Raw genomic sequence first — 17,479 nt, forward strand, 5'->3', positions numbered from 1 at the left:
GATGCGGGACTCGATCCAGGGACTCCAGGATCATGACCTGAGCCGAAGGCAGTCGCTTAACCAACTGAGCCACCCAGGCGCCCCCGTCCACTTTTAAATAGGATTATTTGGATTTTTTTTGGTGTTGATATGTATAAGTTCTTTATATATGTTGGGTATTAACCACTTATTGGGTTATATCATTTGCAAATATCTTCTCCCATTCAGTAGGTTGACTTGTCATTTTATTGATGGTTTCCTTTGCTGTGCAAAAGCTTTTTATTTTGGTATTGTCAATAGTCTAATTTTACTTTTGTTTCCCTTGCCAGGGTAGACATAGCGAAAAAAATGTTTCTATGACTAATGTCATAGAAGTTACTGCATATATTTTTGTCTAGGAGTTTTATAGTTTCAAGTCTCACATTTAGGATTTTAATCCATTTTTAGTTTATTTTTGTGTATAGTGTAAGAAAGTGGTCCAGTTTCATTCTTTTGCATGTAGCTGTCCAGTTTTCCCTGCACCATTTGTTGAAGAGATTGACTTTTCCTCATTGCATATTCTTTCCCTCCTTTGTCATGGATTAACTGACCATATAATCACAGGTTTATTCCTAGGCTTTCTATTCCGTTTCTAAATTGCTATTGAATTTTTAGAAGCCGTACCACATTAAATGATGCTCACATATTTTCATTTAGGCTTTTATTGTCTATAAGCAGTATGATCTCTGTATTAGGTCCTAATATAAATATAAATATATATTATATGTAATCAATCACTTGATTGCCTTATGCTTCCCTCTCTATAACTATATTCTCTTTGCTAATTATTCACAAAAATCTTTATTTTTAATACTAGAATGTTTTCTCAAATTTTTTGATAGTCAAGCTTATCTATTTGTGGCTGTGTTTTATTTTAAACACCAAAGAAGCTTATATGAAATCAAGATAGAATATTTTAATATATTTTATTAATATGTTCTTTCCGTCCTTCCAGATACCATTTTAAACTACCTTTTAGAATATTTCAAAAGAAGAATAAAAAAAGTCAGTCTTTATCTTTCTCTATGAATATTACCAAAATCATGAATTAAAATGTTTCAGCTAATTTTTATAGGTGCTTTCTTCCTTACCTGAAAATGTCAGCTGTTTAGTACAGTTTGATTTTAATTGGTTGTTCTTTCTTTCTTTTATTTTAATCATTTCTGCTAAGCCACATTTTAATATGTGACAGAACTTGAAATTCTCACTTTTTTTTTTTACTGTTTTTTGTTTAATAATTCTGAATAAAATTAGGGCTATGATTATGTGGTTTGATTCCATCTATGTTATCATAGATTGTTTTCTTACTATATTTTACCATCTCTTATTAATTTAAAAAATAAATAAGTTGAAATATTCATACTATTTATCATATTATAAAATTTCTAGTTATAGTTAAATCTCTGGCTTTTGATATCCTAGGTTGTTATGGAGAATTATTTTCCTTTAATCATCTGTTTTTAATAAGTGATAAGTCAGTTTGGTTGCTAATTTGGTTATTTTCAGAAAATATTTGAATCTAACCTTTTTTTATCTTTTATACATTTTTGCATATTGATCTTAGGAAAACAGTACGGACTCTTGCTTAGAAATAAAGATAATCTTTACAGACTGAAGTTTAACTTATAATTAATTAATCAATGCTTCTCAGACCTTATTGTGCATACTGATCACTGGATATCTTGTTAAAATGCAGAGTTTGGTTCAGTAGGTCTGGGATGAGACCACATTGTGAAAAGCAAACACAGATGACTATTCTAAGGTCATGACTCAACAGGAACTTCTTGAACATCAAAATTAACATGGAGAATTAGTCTACTCAAGTAACTATGGATGGTTCTGGAAAGAGGATGAGTGCTAGAGATAACATAGAGATAATATAGAGATATATAATTTTCAATTCATTCTCTAATACTTATTAACTATTTACTCTTGGACAGATTGTAATTTTTATTGGTCTGCATTTTCAGTATTTCGAACAGTACTAGGCACTTGAGAAATATTGGTTGACTGATTAAGATTTCAACAGAAATAATCAATTTCAGTGATGACAATTTCAATTTAACAAACATTATTGAACATATACCATAAGCCTGAAAAGGGTAGTAATATCAAACCACTTTTTACATGAATTGTTCTTTTCTGAAAGCTAAGTGAAAAATTATATGACATACAAACACTGGCATTACTAGCTGGGACATTTGTCTGATGGACTTTAGATATCAGCAGATATATATTTTATATCACTTAAATTGTCTTACTGGCCAAAATTTAACATTTCTATGTTGCTGAAAATTCCTAGTTTTTCCTAAATTCTAGAGATAAGTAATGCACCCAAATACTTCTCACATTGATCTCTTCTAATTAAATCAGTTACAGAATTATATTTGGCCAGGAGTTTGCTGCATATTAGAATAGCTTTACTATTACTGTGTCATTAATGGTATGATTCAACTGTTAATGTAAATTGCGACCAAGAAATCTAGACATTTCAGAAAATAAATGAGATATCAAATGTCTGCTGTTGGAGAGTACTCCAAGATAATGACTTAAACAAAAATCTGATTATATGCCATGGAACATTCTAAACCCAGATGTGGCCCCAGCTTCTCACTTGATGACAGAATGTGGAACACATCATTAATAATAAACCCAACATCAGAAGCTGGCTTCATACAAATTGCAGTTGGCTGATATTCTCTTGGTTTCAAATTGGGTAATTAATTATATTAGCTACATTTTGTGTGATACACATATTAGGCACAATGATATGTTTGCAATGAAACAAATACTGTTTGGTATTGTTAATGGATATGACATGCATGGCAATTGCTATGTTTTTCTTTCTTTTAAAATTATTGTTGTGACAAATTAGTTTTCATCACTTATTTTTGTACAACCCTGACTACCTACTAGTGTTTTAAGAGCCGTGTTTTTAAAAAGTTGCTAATTATGTTTATGAGACATAAAATGGGGCACATGCTTTAATTTTTCCTTTTTTTTGCCTCCGTATTAAAACATTTAATGGTGATTTTGTCAAGAAACCAATCTTGGGCTTTCCCTGATTACATCAGTGGTCTGATAATTTGCTTTTGATTACTTCTGAGTTTCAGAGAAAACGTAAGAATCATTTTATGAAAGATTAGAACTTCTTAAACAGCTATCCCTTCATTATGTGCTATGTGATTGCATGTATATTAGGACGATTTAATGCAGTCTGATTCATGAAGGCTTCATTCTCTCTATGATAGGCCACGTAACAGGATAAGCCTGGGCCCTTTGGCTATGAAACCACGTAGATGGTTCCTTCAATTCACTAGCTTTGGTAAATACTGGCATTGAGAATCTTGTTGTTTGGTGGCTGAAAGTGCTAAGTAAGAGCAGGCTTATAAAGCTAGATTAAACAATGTGAAAGTTAGCTCACATTTCTCTAACGCCAAGTTCAAAATTTTCACCAGAGAGTTGACTTTTCAAAATGCATAGTGAATAGTTGCATTTGTTATTAATCAAGCAAATGGGCATTGTAGCATCAAGCATCCCTTTTATTTTTAATAGGCTTCAAAATCAACAATAATTCAAGTGATAGTATGATAATTATCAATACTGTGTCAGAATAAAAGCAAGTATCATTTATTCTACTACAGGGGTTCAGAGATTGCTCACAATCAAGAAGAGGATAAAAGGAAAGGAATATGCCCATGGTTTTAGTAATGTTTTAAAATGAAAATAAATGGTTAAGGCTTATTTTAAGAGCCTTACTTCTGTTAATTATGCATTTTCTTTTTAGAGTGTTTCTCTCAGAGGATGGCAGCCTCAAGATATATAACGTTACTAGGTCAGATGCCGGATCATATACTTGTGTAGCTACAAATCAGTTTGGCGTTGCAAAGAACACCGGCAGCCTAGTCGTAAAAGGTATTTTATTATCTTCATTTGTGCTTGATGAACACTGGAGACATGTATGCATATCACAACCTCTATCGTAATGTCAAACCTGTATCATAGTGTATATGTGAAATATTTGATTTCACAATTTATTTAAGAGTTGTGTTCCCATATTCATATTCATTAATAGTATGTTTACTTTGCCAGTGGGATACCATGGCAGATGTGAACACTTTGGCAGTTGAAATGCTGTCAGTGGGTACTTAAACAGAATTAAAACCGGCACCTAAAACATTTGAATTTTCACAAATGCCTTAGTGTAGGGAGCTATGGACATTTTGATAAAGTCAGTTGATAATATTTTTCTTGGTTAAATTTCCTTCAGAAACTCTCATTTTGTATGAAATTTTTACCATGGATATAAGATTGCCAAGTACCTAACCAGTTCATTTATTTATATAACTCTAGTGCATAGCTAGTGAGATGCAGACCCTCTTGCATACACTTTAGTGAGTAGTTTGTTTCAAAGAGAAAAAAAAATTAAAATATCTGTGTCTGTGTAAGTCATTATTATAGTCCCATCACAGTAAACCTATAAGCTCACATAATTTGTGATGATAAAACTGCATACTCTATTCTTCAGACTTTTAAGCTACTCTCAATACAAAGGTACCTCCATATATCACCAAGGGACATAATTAGTATTCAAGTATCTATTCCCCATCTTTGCTACTTTACTTTGTTGAATCTCAGCTCATAAAACTAGTATGTTTACTGGAAGACATGCCACTTTTATTATTTCATTGCCTCCTGGATGGTTAAAATGACAGTCTTGATAAAATAGTTTGAACAGCTAATTAAGCCCAAATAATTAAATTCAGCAATCAGTGCTTTATCAGCATTTCTATTAAAATAAATATATTAAATAAAAAGTAGTTAGCTACTACACTTCAACTACCCTTTAAAATGTCTCAAGGAAAAAAAAATACCTACCTTTATCCCTGGAAGATATTTTTGCCAACATTGTCTTAAGCATATTACATTATGCCTGCTGACAGTTGTCTGAAACACTCAGGGGTAATGTGATTGATGTAACTTGTGTCAAAATCTTACCAGTGTGGCACATTTTGAAAAACTTTACTTCCTTAAGATTGTATTGTCATCAGATTTTCAAGACAGAGATGGACTTACCATTTCAAGGAATATGCTGTAACTATATCTAATGATAGGATATGTCTCCAGCAAATGTTTGGTACTACCCATATACTGAAAAACATAAATACTTTTCAGCATTAAGGAAAAACAAAAGAGGAGATTTATTCCCTCATTTCAAATTAAGAAGGTGCAGGTCGTAGGCATTCATTTTAAAAATATAAAGAAGGTTAAAATATGGTGGAGGACATCACAGTTAATTTTTCCAAGAATGGAGAAATCCAGAGGGAATTAAAACATAAAATGTAAAGGATAGAAGTTATCGGTAGTAGAAATGTAGTTTCTCAATGAAAGTTTCCACAGAATACTGGTGATCCAATAGGTGGACCAGTGGTTTTACTGCTAAAATACAGTGACGGGCATCCTTTTATCCCAGAGATTCTGGTGATAAAAAAGTTATTGGATACGTCGGACTGAATGAATAGTTTCTCTTCCTCAAATGTTTCAAACATTTGGCCTCATGATGCTGTCCTTTAGCAAAAAATGGGAGAAAAGTAAAAGGAGGAGGCTCACATAAATATGTAACTCTGGAGAAGCTGGACCATGCTTACTTCTCAAGGTAGCAGTTGGATATTTCAGATATGTAACATAGCCATGTTTTTTGCTAGATAGGTTCCCAGTTCTTCGGATAGAAACAAGTTCATCTGTAATTTGGGGTAGTCCATAAAACACACGATCAACTCTCTCTACAAGGGAGAAAATAACTAAATAAGACTGCTCAGTTTAATACAAAATGAAACAAAGCAAAACACAAAAACTCAACGTAGTTTTATTTATTTCTAGTGTTGTTTGCTGGGGCTATTGAAACAAAATTATCGCAATCTGCATTCCTGGTCACCTTAATCTTTTCCGCTCTTCCTTCCTTGGTAGGATTTTTCATTTTCTTATATACTATATACTTCACTTATTTTTCATGTCTATGTTTTTTTCTCCCTCTTTCCCTTCCTCTAGAAAGAAGCATAAAGAAGGCAGGAATGTCACAAATGCTAGAATAGTTCTGGGAACTGTATGTGTTCAATAAATAATTATTGATTGAGTGAAATGATTTTATCTTACACTCTTAAGTTCTTAGATAATCTCCATTCTGATTTCCTTGCTCTAAAATAGGAAGGTTTTCTATTTCTCAGGGGTTAAGCTTAGGATACTTTGCAATGAAGAGCATCAAAGGAAAATAATGAACTTCTAAAATGTTTTCACTTTCCCTATTTTAGGGTTTGTAGTTATGTATTTCTAATACAAAGAGAACTCCTTACTCGGCAAGGGGGAACAAATGTGAAGCTACATGAAAATCCTACAGACTTCATGGAGAGAACTCACTGTTCCAATATTTTCAGCACAAAGAAGAGAATCATTTACATATGCAAACAGGGCATATATCAGTATGCATGAATATCAAGTAATTTTCACTCATTTATATCTAATAATGAGAAGGAAATTGTGTTTGTTATTTTTAATCTTCATGAAATACCCACATTCCATTTTAAGGGGGATCTATTTGCTTCTTTGCCATTGACAAGAACCGCGTTATAAAGAAACATGTACATACACAGTAACACAAAAACATACATTTAAAAATAACTACATAAACACAAAATGTGTACAGTACAAATAAAAGCATCTCTAGAAACTTGATTTTTTATTGATCTGTATTCTATGATTTTTTTATTAAACTATTGGATTGCTATGTAAATACAGGTCTAAGATAAATCTGTCATTAGCATATCCTCTTAACTGGACTTCTATTGCTAATTCTCTTTCAAGTAGGAATGTTAAAGCTATTCCTGACAAAGAATTATTATTTTACAACCTACAAATTTGAAGCTTTAATCTGAGAAAGAATTATAATAATATGCATTGATTCAACCATTTTCCTGACTATTAAGAGTGTAGTCATCTGGTTGTTTAAGATGATTTAATGTGTGTGTGTGTGTGTGTGTGTGTTTGTATTTTCTAGTCTATGATGTTCATCTGATTGTCATTACAGAGTCAAATATAATTTTGTTTCTCACACCAAAATCAGCTTATAGTGACCTTACTGGAAATAAGGTGGTAAGGAACAAATGAGAAAAATTTCAGTAAAGCTGATGAAACAATCATCTCTCTTTGAATTGACTTATCAGCCTCAGTCATGCAAGAAATGTTGTTGTTAGATAACATGTAAAAAGATAATAGTTACAAGAGTAAGATATTTTCCAGCTTAGTTTTGGCTGATATGGCTTATCTGTGTTAAGAGGATTTTGAAGTTATCTGCACTGTATGTCAGAGATTTCTATTTCACTCATGCAGCAGGGATAAAGCCATTTTCCATTCAAACATCGGGAGTGCAATTAGCATCAGCCTTGCCAGAGCCTCAGAAGATGCCCAGTGTAATCTGAGGACATGTTCCATAGGCACAAACAAGAAATCGAAAAGAGAGAGAGTTTAGGTGTTTTCATTTTGGAGGACTTGCCTAAAATTACAGTGTGTACATACACTTAAGTATATGAAAATCACATGAAAGGGGAAATTATTTGATCTGGCATTTGAAAAATTATTAAAAAGCAGAGTAACAGTAGGCTATAAAAATGATCTTGTTTGCAGGCAACATTTGTCTTTGTTTCCCCACTGGAGAAGTTTTGGATGTTCAATTATAGGCCTCATTGCTTCAGCATTATTTTCAACTGAAATGTCGGAACTTGGAAAAGCATATCTAATGTGCAAATTAAGTTTATTGCTGCTCATTTAGTTGTTTATTCTTTGTGATAGAAGTCTTTATTATACCAGCATGGAGAGTGGCCTATCTGTTTTCTCCAGCAGAAGAATGGTGTGCGCCATTATGGTTCTATATTTACGAAGAGAAATACCAAGATAGGTAGATAATTGGGGGCTTTGTGGCTTCAACACAGTTTAAAGGATTTGAGGTGTTGAGCCCAGCTTTATTGAGAAGCTCAGCTTTATTGAATAAACCAACAGTACAATTTCACAGAAATGACAAAGCACATTGGAATACATTGGTCATATTTTAGTGGCTGAAAAAGGCACTGCGGAGAAGTCTCCCAGTACTGCTAATATTTTCCTCGGAATGTTTAATTATGTACTCCAGTTTTCCACAAAGAATGATTTAAAGCATTTTTATAGAAAGGAAGCTTTGATTTAAAAATTATTAGTGGAAGCATTTAATTTTTCAGGTGAAAAAATACATAGTGAATTTGTATACTGGCCAGGAATTTTCTTTCCCCCACCAATATTGAAAACAATGCTGAGTGAACTCTTGACACTTGAATTCCGTAATCCCTTCAAGTAAAAATGTAAAAAAGAAAGAAAAAAGATAAACAACAACAAAGAAAACCCCCAAAACATGTATTTAAGCAAATACAATATCAATGTTATTTTGGTCTTCGTAACAATTTAGTCCACAGTCTTTTAAAAATGTAGCACATACTACTCAGATAAAATTTCCAGGTATGCTGAACAGTGGTTTTTTTTTTATTATAATATATAATGTAAAGGAGAGAGATTAATGAACTTCAGGTTTTCACCTTTTGTTTTTTATTGTTCTAGACATTTTTCATTGAACAAATTAAACCTAAATTGGTTAAAGTTTTGTTTAGTTTTGCTTAGTCTTAATAAAAATAGGGAGTGTATAGCTAGTCTTTCAAGCTAAGTAGAGGAAGCCAGACAGATGAGTATACACCACTTAAAGTCACAAAGAGCACAGAGTTTGGAATTAAATTAACTAGCTCTATTACTAACTAGCATGAGACCTTGAAGAGTTTGTTTTTACCATTACTGGTGGTGTATTCTTTATTACTATTATTATTAACCACCACTTATCAAATATATACTGTGTTCCAAGCACCTGTGGTAGGTGCTTTATGTACATTATCTCAGTGATCCCTCACAACACTGTGAAGCAAATATCATTATCTCTTTCACACAAGGGGAGACCGAGGCATAGATTGCTAAAACGACGTGAGCATGGCCCTTGTATTAGTGAGTGACAGAACTTTTTTTCATCTTCCAGTTGAATGTATGTAATAATAACTGCCTGAGACACATGCAGTTTTACATGACACTATTTCAAGTCCAGTGGAAATAAAAACAGAGTAATTTGCAAAATGTAGTACTTTTCCTAAATCAGCTTTCACTTACTAGAGTTCAGTATCTGTCTATACTCTTTTCCATTTGAGGTGAACTTTACACGTAATGAAATCTTAAGTATCTTTGCTGAATTTTGGCAAGCGCCTATATCTATGTATCCCAAACTCTACCAAATATAGAATGTTAACATCACCCTTTAGAACATTCCTTCATGCCCCTTCATAATCCCTCAATTCCTGCTCCCACCCGATTTATAGGAGCAACTACTGTTAGGGCTCTTTTCTGCCACTAACTTCATACAAATGTCATCATACAGTATATATGTTTTGGCTTCCTTCACTTGGCTTAAACCACTAGTATCTACTTTCTCTTTTGATTAAAAATGAATGAAACAAAACTTTAACCAACAGCAGGTTTAATCTGTGCAGTAAAAAATATCTTGAACTGTAAGTATTTTTGTCTTCAGTTTACCTGTATACGTGTGTGCCCTTCGTATTTGATTAGGAATTGGAAGTTTAGTAATATGTCCTTGATTCCATTCTGATGCGAAAAGAAACTATTAGACTTCTCTGTTGCTTGAGCCTTCTATTTCTAAAGTGGCACGGTGGTCACTTATGTTCTAGTGCCATTTTTTAGGGATAATGTGTATCATTACGATGTACAAGACCCTCAGGTGCAAGTTCTGTTTTCAGTCTGTGGATCCTGAATACTCAAGGAAGCAGCTAGCAAATTCTTTCAAGCCCAAGTGAGGGATGGGCGTGGAGGAGGGTGGTGCTGAAAGGGAAAAGAGGAATCAGATGAATACAATTCACCGTGATTCTCATCTTCTCGCTTTTATTTTCTCATTTTGTCTTCCCTCACCTCCACATAAATGTTCAGAAGAAAGCATCCTCTTTCTGCTAGATGCTGTAGCCAGGCAAAATAAAATTTCCTCATTCCATTTCCTATAAAACTACAGAATTCTTCAACCTGATGTTTTACTATGGCCCAGCACAGAGTTACAGTCGGAGGACAGAGTGAACATTATCTATTTATAAGAAATGTAAATACGATGCCATAAATGGTCATTGCCTATTATGTATTAACAGCTTTGAAACTGAGTAGTTGGCATATCTAATTCATTAAGCAGAATCTAGAGTGCATGCTCTTTTTAAATAGATGTCAGACCCTGTTTTGATTACTTGTTAATATAGAAGATCTGTGTTTACATTTTACATTATTACTTGCTAGGGAATTTCTCAGTGTTACCTTGCATGATACTTAGACATATTTTCTCATTTAGACAATTCCAGTGTTAGACAATTACTTTCTCTAGACTGTTCTTTGTTTATTTCTTTTACTCTGGGGTTTTGGTAGTCTTTTCATATTTGTTCCAAATCATTTAAATATTGAGGTGAAAGATAAATGGGTAATGGTACCTGCAGGTAAACTGGAATATATTGGCTGTGGTTATTTTACGCATAATTGAAATTATGAAATTAAACTATACTCTGCCTGTATTGGAATGTACCATGTACTGCATGCAGATTTTAATCTGTAGAACACATATCTGAGCAGATAAAGCTTGCATTTGACTAAGAGGATAGAAAACATCCTAGCCTTATGCAAGTATATGTACAAAGAGGAAAAGCATATTATAAAAATTAAAAACTCTTCCATTTCTGGCTTGCTAGAGGAGGAAATTAAAGACTCCATCACACTGATTTCCTTATTTTTTTGCTATCTCTGTAAAGAGTTTATTTCAGAGATTAGCTTTGATTTTCCTCTATTTGCTTTCCCTAGAGTTAGTAATTTTCTTGTTTTGTTTGCTTAATTATCTATGGACTTGACAATAGTTCATTCCTCAATTTTGTCTCCGTTGCCTCCCTTCACTATCAACCTGTCTTTGTGTATGAGAGCCCAGTTGCCTAAACATCATGCCTTTCTCGACATGCTCCCTCATATTGGTAGAATGCATCTTCCAATGGATTTTTGAGAAAGAATTCAAGAGGAATGCAATGTTTTGGAGTTCTTTCATGTTTGAAAATGTATTTATTCTATGCTTACATTTGATTGATGGCTTAGTTGGAAACAGAATTCTGGATTAGAAATCATTATTCTTAGCAATATGGAGATGTTAATGTGTTCTGAAAGCTGAAACCATCTTGATTCCTGATCTGTTGTTTATGACATCGTTTCTGTCTGTCTGCATGTCTCTCTCTCTCTCTCTCTCTCAGTTGTTTTTTCCCAGCGTTCCACAATTGCTTGATGATGTGCTGTGTTGGAAATCTATTTTCAGCCTTTATACTGGGCATTCGGTGCACTTTGTCATCCTGAAAACGCATACTTCTTTATTCTGGAATGTCTTCCTGGATAATTTAATAATTTATTCCATTGCTTTGTCTATAATCCCTATTATTGAAAAAGTTAGATTTCCTAAACTGGTACTCTAGTTTATGTGTGTATGTGTATGTATATATGTATATATCTGTGTGTAGTTTATTACATTTTATATATTTATATATTTAGATAGTAGATATAGTTTTTATACATATGTATATGAACTGTGTATATTTTTTTTAAAGATTTTATTTATTTATTTGAGAGAGAGACTGAGAGAGAGAGAGCATGAGAGGGGGGAGGGTCAGGAGGGTCAGAGGGAGAAGCAGACTCCCTGCCGAGCAGGGAGCCCGATGCGGGACTCAATCCAGGGACTCCAGGATCATGACCTGAGCCGAAGGTAGTTGCTTAACCAACTGAGCCACCCAGGCGCCCGAATTGTGTATATTTTTGTTTGTTTCTCTCTCCTAGTATCCATTTTATATCCTTTTTGTTCTACCTCTGGGAGTTTTTGACTTTGCTATTTTTTTTTAAATGGCTAAGTGTCCTTTTATTTTCTGACTGTTCCTTTATATAATACCTTGCATTTTTTCCCTCTCTCTGAAAATATTGCTCATAGTTTTTCTTTTATCTAGCTTGTTTTTTCCTGCATGGCCTCTGTGGTCCCAAACTGCTTTCTTCTCTTTCTTTGTTTTAATCCCTACCCTTTAGTAAGAGATATACCAAGACACTTTGTGAATCTTAGTTATCTGCTCACATTTAAGAATGGGGCACTAAAAATCTTACAGAAAGCTCTGATCAAGTGTATGTGTGTGTGTGGGGGGGGAGCATTTAATATTGGACTTCACACTAAGATGATCTGGCCAGTATATATCCTTGGAAAACTTAAACACACTATGTTTAGGATTTTCTCTTAGGTTTATCAGAGCCCTAGGACAAGTGTCCCCCACTTCCCACCCCGCTTCCCTGCCCAGAGAGCAAAGGCCCAGCAGCCAGCACCCTCAGAGCTAAATGACATTACAAGACATGGATCTCAGCCCTTACTATATACATGTTCCTTAACTTCCCTGTTTTTAGTTAAGATTCCCTCATCTTCAACTATGCTTGCTACCAAGCAGTTCAGAGACTCTCCGTTTCATATCCTCTCAGGAGAAGAATTTGCCAGTCTTCTACTGAGACGAGAAAACACTACAGAGACCCAAATGCTTCCTATTCATAAAGTCCAAAAGGGGGTTTGACATGTTCAATGAATTTTCTTCTCTGCCTTCCTCACAGCCAGCATAGGATATTGAGCTTTATGGTAGATCAGTTAGAAATCATTTCATTTCGTTCCAGTTTCTCAAATTTTGTCTCCCCTTTTGATCTCTGTTTTGGTGGATTTAGGTCTTAGGGAAAACTTCTTTTGGCTTCATTTATTAGATGTTTATAAAAAACTGAAAATAAACACTGTTTAATCAATTATCTTCATCAGGATATTATATATCTTATATTTTATAGTGATACTATTTTTCTCTACTAACATTTACAAAAAGTCAAGCTTTAGTCATTTCTTGCTTAGACAAAATTTATCAAGAAATCAATAAAGCACAATTTGGTAGATAATGGGTCATGAACTCAAATCTTCCACTTTTGTTCTAGATATGATTCCCTTTCGTGTTCAGGGACAATTTCCTCTCTGCCTCTCTGTCTCTGTCTACCTCAGTCTCTCTTTCATCCATATTATTTTGTGTAACACACCATCCCCACCAGAATACTTTCATATTGTTATTCTCATCATTTTTAAAAAAGACCTTTTCTGACCCTGCTTCCCTTCCAGCTACTGCCATATTTGACTATTCTCCTATCAAAACTCTTCAAAAGTTGTCTATGTGGGTGGGGTGCCTGAGTGGCTCAGTCGTTAAGCGTTTGCCTTCGGCTCAGGTCATGATCCCAGGGTCCTGGGATCAAGCCCCGCATCGGGCTCCCTGCTCTACGGGAAGCCTGCTTCTCCCTCTCCCACTCCCTCTGCTTGTGTTCCCTCTTTCGCTGTGTCTCTCTCTGTCAAATAAATAAATAAAATCTTTAAAAAAAAAAAAAGTTGTGGGGCGCCTGGGTGGCTCAGTCGTTAAGTGTCTGCCTTCCGCTCGGGTCATGACCCCGGGGTCCTGGGATCGAGCCCCACATCGGGCTCCCTGCTCAGCGGGAAGCCTGCTTCTCCCTCTCCCATTCTGCCTGCTTGTGTTCCCTCTCTTGCTGTGTCTCTCTCTGTCAAATAAGTAAATAAAATCTTAAAAAAAAAAAAAAAAGTTGTCTATGTGGGCTTGCTTTTCCAGTCCTTCTGGTCAACTTTGTTTTGAGTCAATGCAACCAGGCTTTTCCCCTACCATCAGCACGGCTTTTAACAAGGTGACTAGTAACCTCCACATTGTGAAATCTAGCAGTCAGTTCCCCATCTTCATTTACTTAACCTGTCAAACTATTGATCACATCCTTCTTGAAACACATTCCTCACTTGGCTGCCTACAAGCTGCATTTGTCAGGTTTTCCTTTTATATCTTAAGTCACTCCTTTTCCATTTACTTTGCTGGTTTCTTTTAATCTTACCCATTTCCTAAACTTGAAGTGTGCCAGGGATTTGTTCTTGAATTTATTCTCTGCCATATCTACTCCCACTCATTTGGTGTCTTAATTCAGTTTCAACATGTTAAATACCATCCACAAGCTAATTCCAAAATGATACACTCAGTTCAGATACCTACCTCATTCCCCAAATCCACCCACAAATTTATCATCTTCACTTACCAATTTACAATATGCTAATATTGGCCTCCTGATTCTTACTCCCAAAACTTGCTCCTACTGCAGTCTTTCCCTCTCTTAATAATAGTCGATAGTGACGTTTGCCCTGTCAAATCCTTTTAGTCATTTTTACTCCTTGCTTTCTTTCAAACCTCATCTTCAATTGTCCAACAGATGGCCTCAGCACCAATAAATGTGCAGAATCTAACTACTTCTCACCGGTGCACTTACTAAACTTCAGTTAAACCACCACCATCTCTTTCCCAGTGTGTTGCTATAGCACAGAGGTGCTTCACCAAGTTGATTTTGCTTCCAAGAGGACATTTGGCAGTGTGTGGGAGTATTTTTGGTTGTCACAACTGAAGGATCTACTGACATCTAGTGGGAAGAGGCCAAGGATGCTGATAAATACCTTGGAATGCACAGGGCAGCCTCCTCACCTCACTCTGAATCCACCCATACATACATGCAACGAAAAATTATCTGGCTCAAAATGTTAATAACGTTGAGGTTGAGAAACCCATTCATACAACCTCACGATTTGTCTTGATTCTATCATGTTCCCTTCTAGAAACTAGAATTTTTTTAAAATTTTATTTACTTATTTGACAGAGAGAGACACAGCAAGAGAGGGAACACAAGCAGGGGGAGTGGGAGAGGGAGAAGCAGGCTTCCCACGGGGGCAAGGGAGCCCGATGTAGGGCTCGATCCCAGGACCCTGGGATCATGACCTGAGCCGAAGGCAGAAGCTTAACAACTGAGCCACCCAGGCACCCCTAGAAACTAGAATGTTTTGCCTCTTAGATGGAAGTCCTCTAATAGTTCCTCAGTTCAGTGTTGTTTCATTTGCTTAGTATTCATACAGATGTACACCTGGAAGGAGGTAAGGATTTGATACTAATTAAATGGTTTTGAATAAAAGATTGAATAAACAATTAGTATATATATTTTTAAAGATTTTATTTATTTTTTAGAGAGCGAGCGAGAGAGAAACAGCATGAGAGGGGAGAGGGTCAGAGGGAGAAGCAGGCTCCCCGCTGAGCCAGGACCCCCATGTGGGACTTGATCCCAGGACCCTGGGATCATGACCTGAGCCGAAGGCAGACGCTTAACCATCTGAGCCACCCAGGCGCCCCAATTAGTATATTTTTATGTTAAGGGTTTCTACTTCTGTTCAAAGTAATACTCAGTTCTTTCTCCAACTGTTATTATTATCATACTGTTCAAGGTATTATCTAAAAACCTAATGATAAATGGCCTAAATATTTTCAACCCTACACACAATCTATTATTAAACATTAATAATATTTGGAGAAACTTTTGTCCTGACTAGTTGAAGTAGCTTTATCAGACCAATATCAGCCACAAATTGTTAAAACCTTTTAAAAATAAATAAAAATAGCAGTTCAAAGGAATTATGACAGTAACCAAGGGGTTTGCAACATGAAGGACAATATTCTGGAGAAAAGAAAAGCACAAAAAGAAAAGCAGAACTCTCCAGTATTTTTCTCCAGAAACTTGCCACCTCCCAAGCACTACAAATTAGGAATAAAAAGGAAAAAGAAAAAATAGCAGAAAATGCCACAAGCAGAAATTTCGGTAGCCTCACAGTGCAAGGAAGACAAAAATTGGGGCTCAGAATTAGCCAGATAAAATGAAGTCTACTACACAACTCGACCTTGAGTGGAGACACCTAAAAGACTTTGTCCCGGCGATGAAAACAGAACAAAATTGACCAGTGCTTGAAATGACCGACATTTAGACTCCATCATATCCATTCCTGACAGCACTCTGCTGTTTTTAGTTGACTGATTAAAAAAGTAAATTTTCTTGGAAAAAAAATGTAACAATAAAAACATTTACATTTCAATGCACAATGCTGGTATTCAGTAAAATGTTACCAGGAAGAGCTGGAACCAGGATCAAATGATCAAAACCCAGAAGAACATCAGACATTAGCAATAAGTCACAGCTGATAGGAATATGAAAGTTATTAGACAGGGGTTCTTAAATAATTGTGATTAATATGTTAAAAATAGATGACAAGATAGAAAATTTCAGGAGGGAAATGGCATGTATTAAAAATCAGTTGGACAGAGAAAAACAAATACCATATGATTTCACTTATATGTGGAATCTAAAAAACAAAACAAAGGAACAAACAAACAAACAGACTCATAAATACAGAGAACAAACTGGTGGTTCCCAGAAGGGAGGGAGATGGAGGGATGGACAAAATAGGTGAAGAGGATTAAGAGGTACTAACTTCCAGTTATAAAACCAATAAGTCATGAAATTGAAAAGTACAGCATAGGGGATATAGTCAGTAATACTGTAATAACATTGTGCAGTGACAGCTGAGGACTGCATTTATTGTGGTGAGCATTGAGTAATGTATAGAATTGTTGAATCACTATGTTGTGCACCTGAAACGAATATAATATTGTGTGTCAACTCTACTGCAATAAAAAAATCAACTGGAAGTCTAGAACTGAAAAATATAAAAGCTAAAATTAAGAACAATATAGACTGATTTAATACCAGATCAGATATGGCAGAGAAAAGAATTAGTAAAATGGAGGATGTATGAATAGAAAAGATCCAGACTGCAACATGAAGAGAAAATGCAATGGGGAAGACAAAAAAAAAAAAAAGAACATAAAGAGTATATTGGATATGAATAGTTCCAACATATGTGAAATTGTAGTTCCAAAAGCAGTGGAGAGGGGAGAAAGAAAATGAGGGATGAGCAGTATTTGAAGAAATATTTGTCAGAGATTAAAAAAAAAAAAAGAACTGAAAATGACAGCAGTCGTCCTAGTCAGGGAATTATATGAGCCCTCATGATAATAAACACGAAGGAAAGTTTAAATAAGCACATAGTAGTGAAACCAAAAGAAGAAAAGGAAAGAAAAACTATCCTGATAAAAAAGATACATTATCTTCAAAAGAACAACAGTAAGACTGGCAGTTGTGATAGCAACAGAAATAAAAAAAAATCCAGAAGACTGTGGAATGGCTTTTTTCATGGGCTGAAAGACACTAGTGATAAGAATTCTCTTCCCAGCAAAAATATCCTCCTGAATGAATACAAAGTAGACATGCTGTCACACAGACAAAATCTCCGAGATTCCATCACTATCAACTCCCCACTAAGAGAAACGCTGATGATGTTCCTATAGTTAGA

General features: G+C 35.0%; 1 protein-coding gene across 1 annotated transcript in view; it reads left to right on the forward strand.

Moving 5' to 3' along the window:
- The window catches only part of LOC102729818 (contactin-6), a 679,553-nt gene that overhangs the window by 628,403 nt on the left and 33,671 nt on the right, over positions 1 to 17,479 (forward strand). Inside the window, exon 13 of the mRNA XM_081820967.1 lies at positions 3,806 to 3,933. Coding sequence (XP_081677093.1) covers positions 3,806 to 3,933 — 128 coding nt within the window. The remainder of the gene's footprint in view (positions 1 to 3,805; positions 3,934 to 17,479) is intronic.

The sequence above is a fragment of the Leptonychotes weddellii genome, chromosome 1 (genome assembly GCF_054177405.1).
Source record: "Leptonychotes weddellii isolate Sample4059 chromosome 1, ASM5417740v2, whole genome shotgun sequence".
Taxonomy (NCBI): domain Eukaryota; kingdom Metazoa; phylum Chordata; class Mammalia; order Carnivora; family Phocidae; genus Leptonychotes; species Leptonychotes weddellii.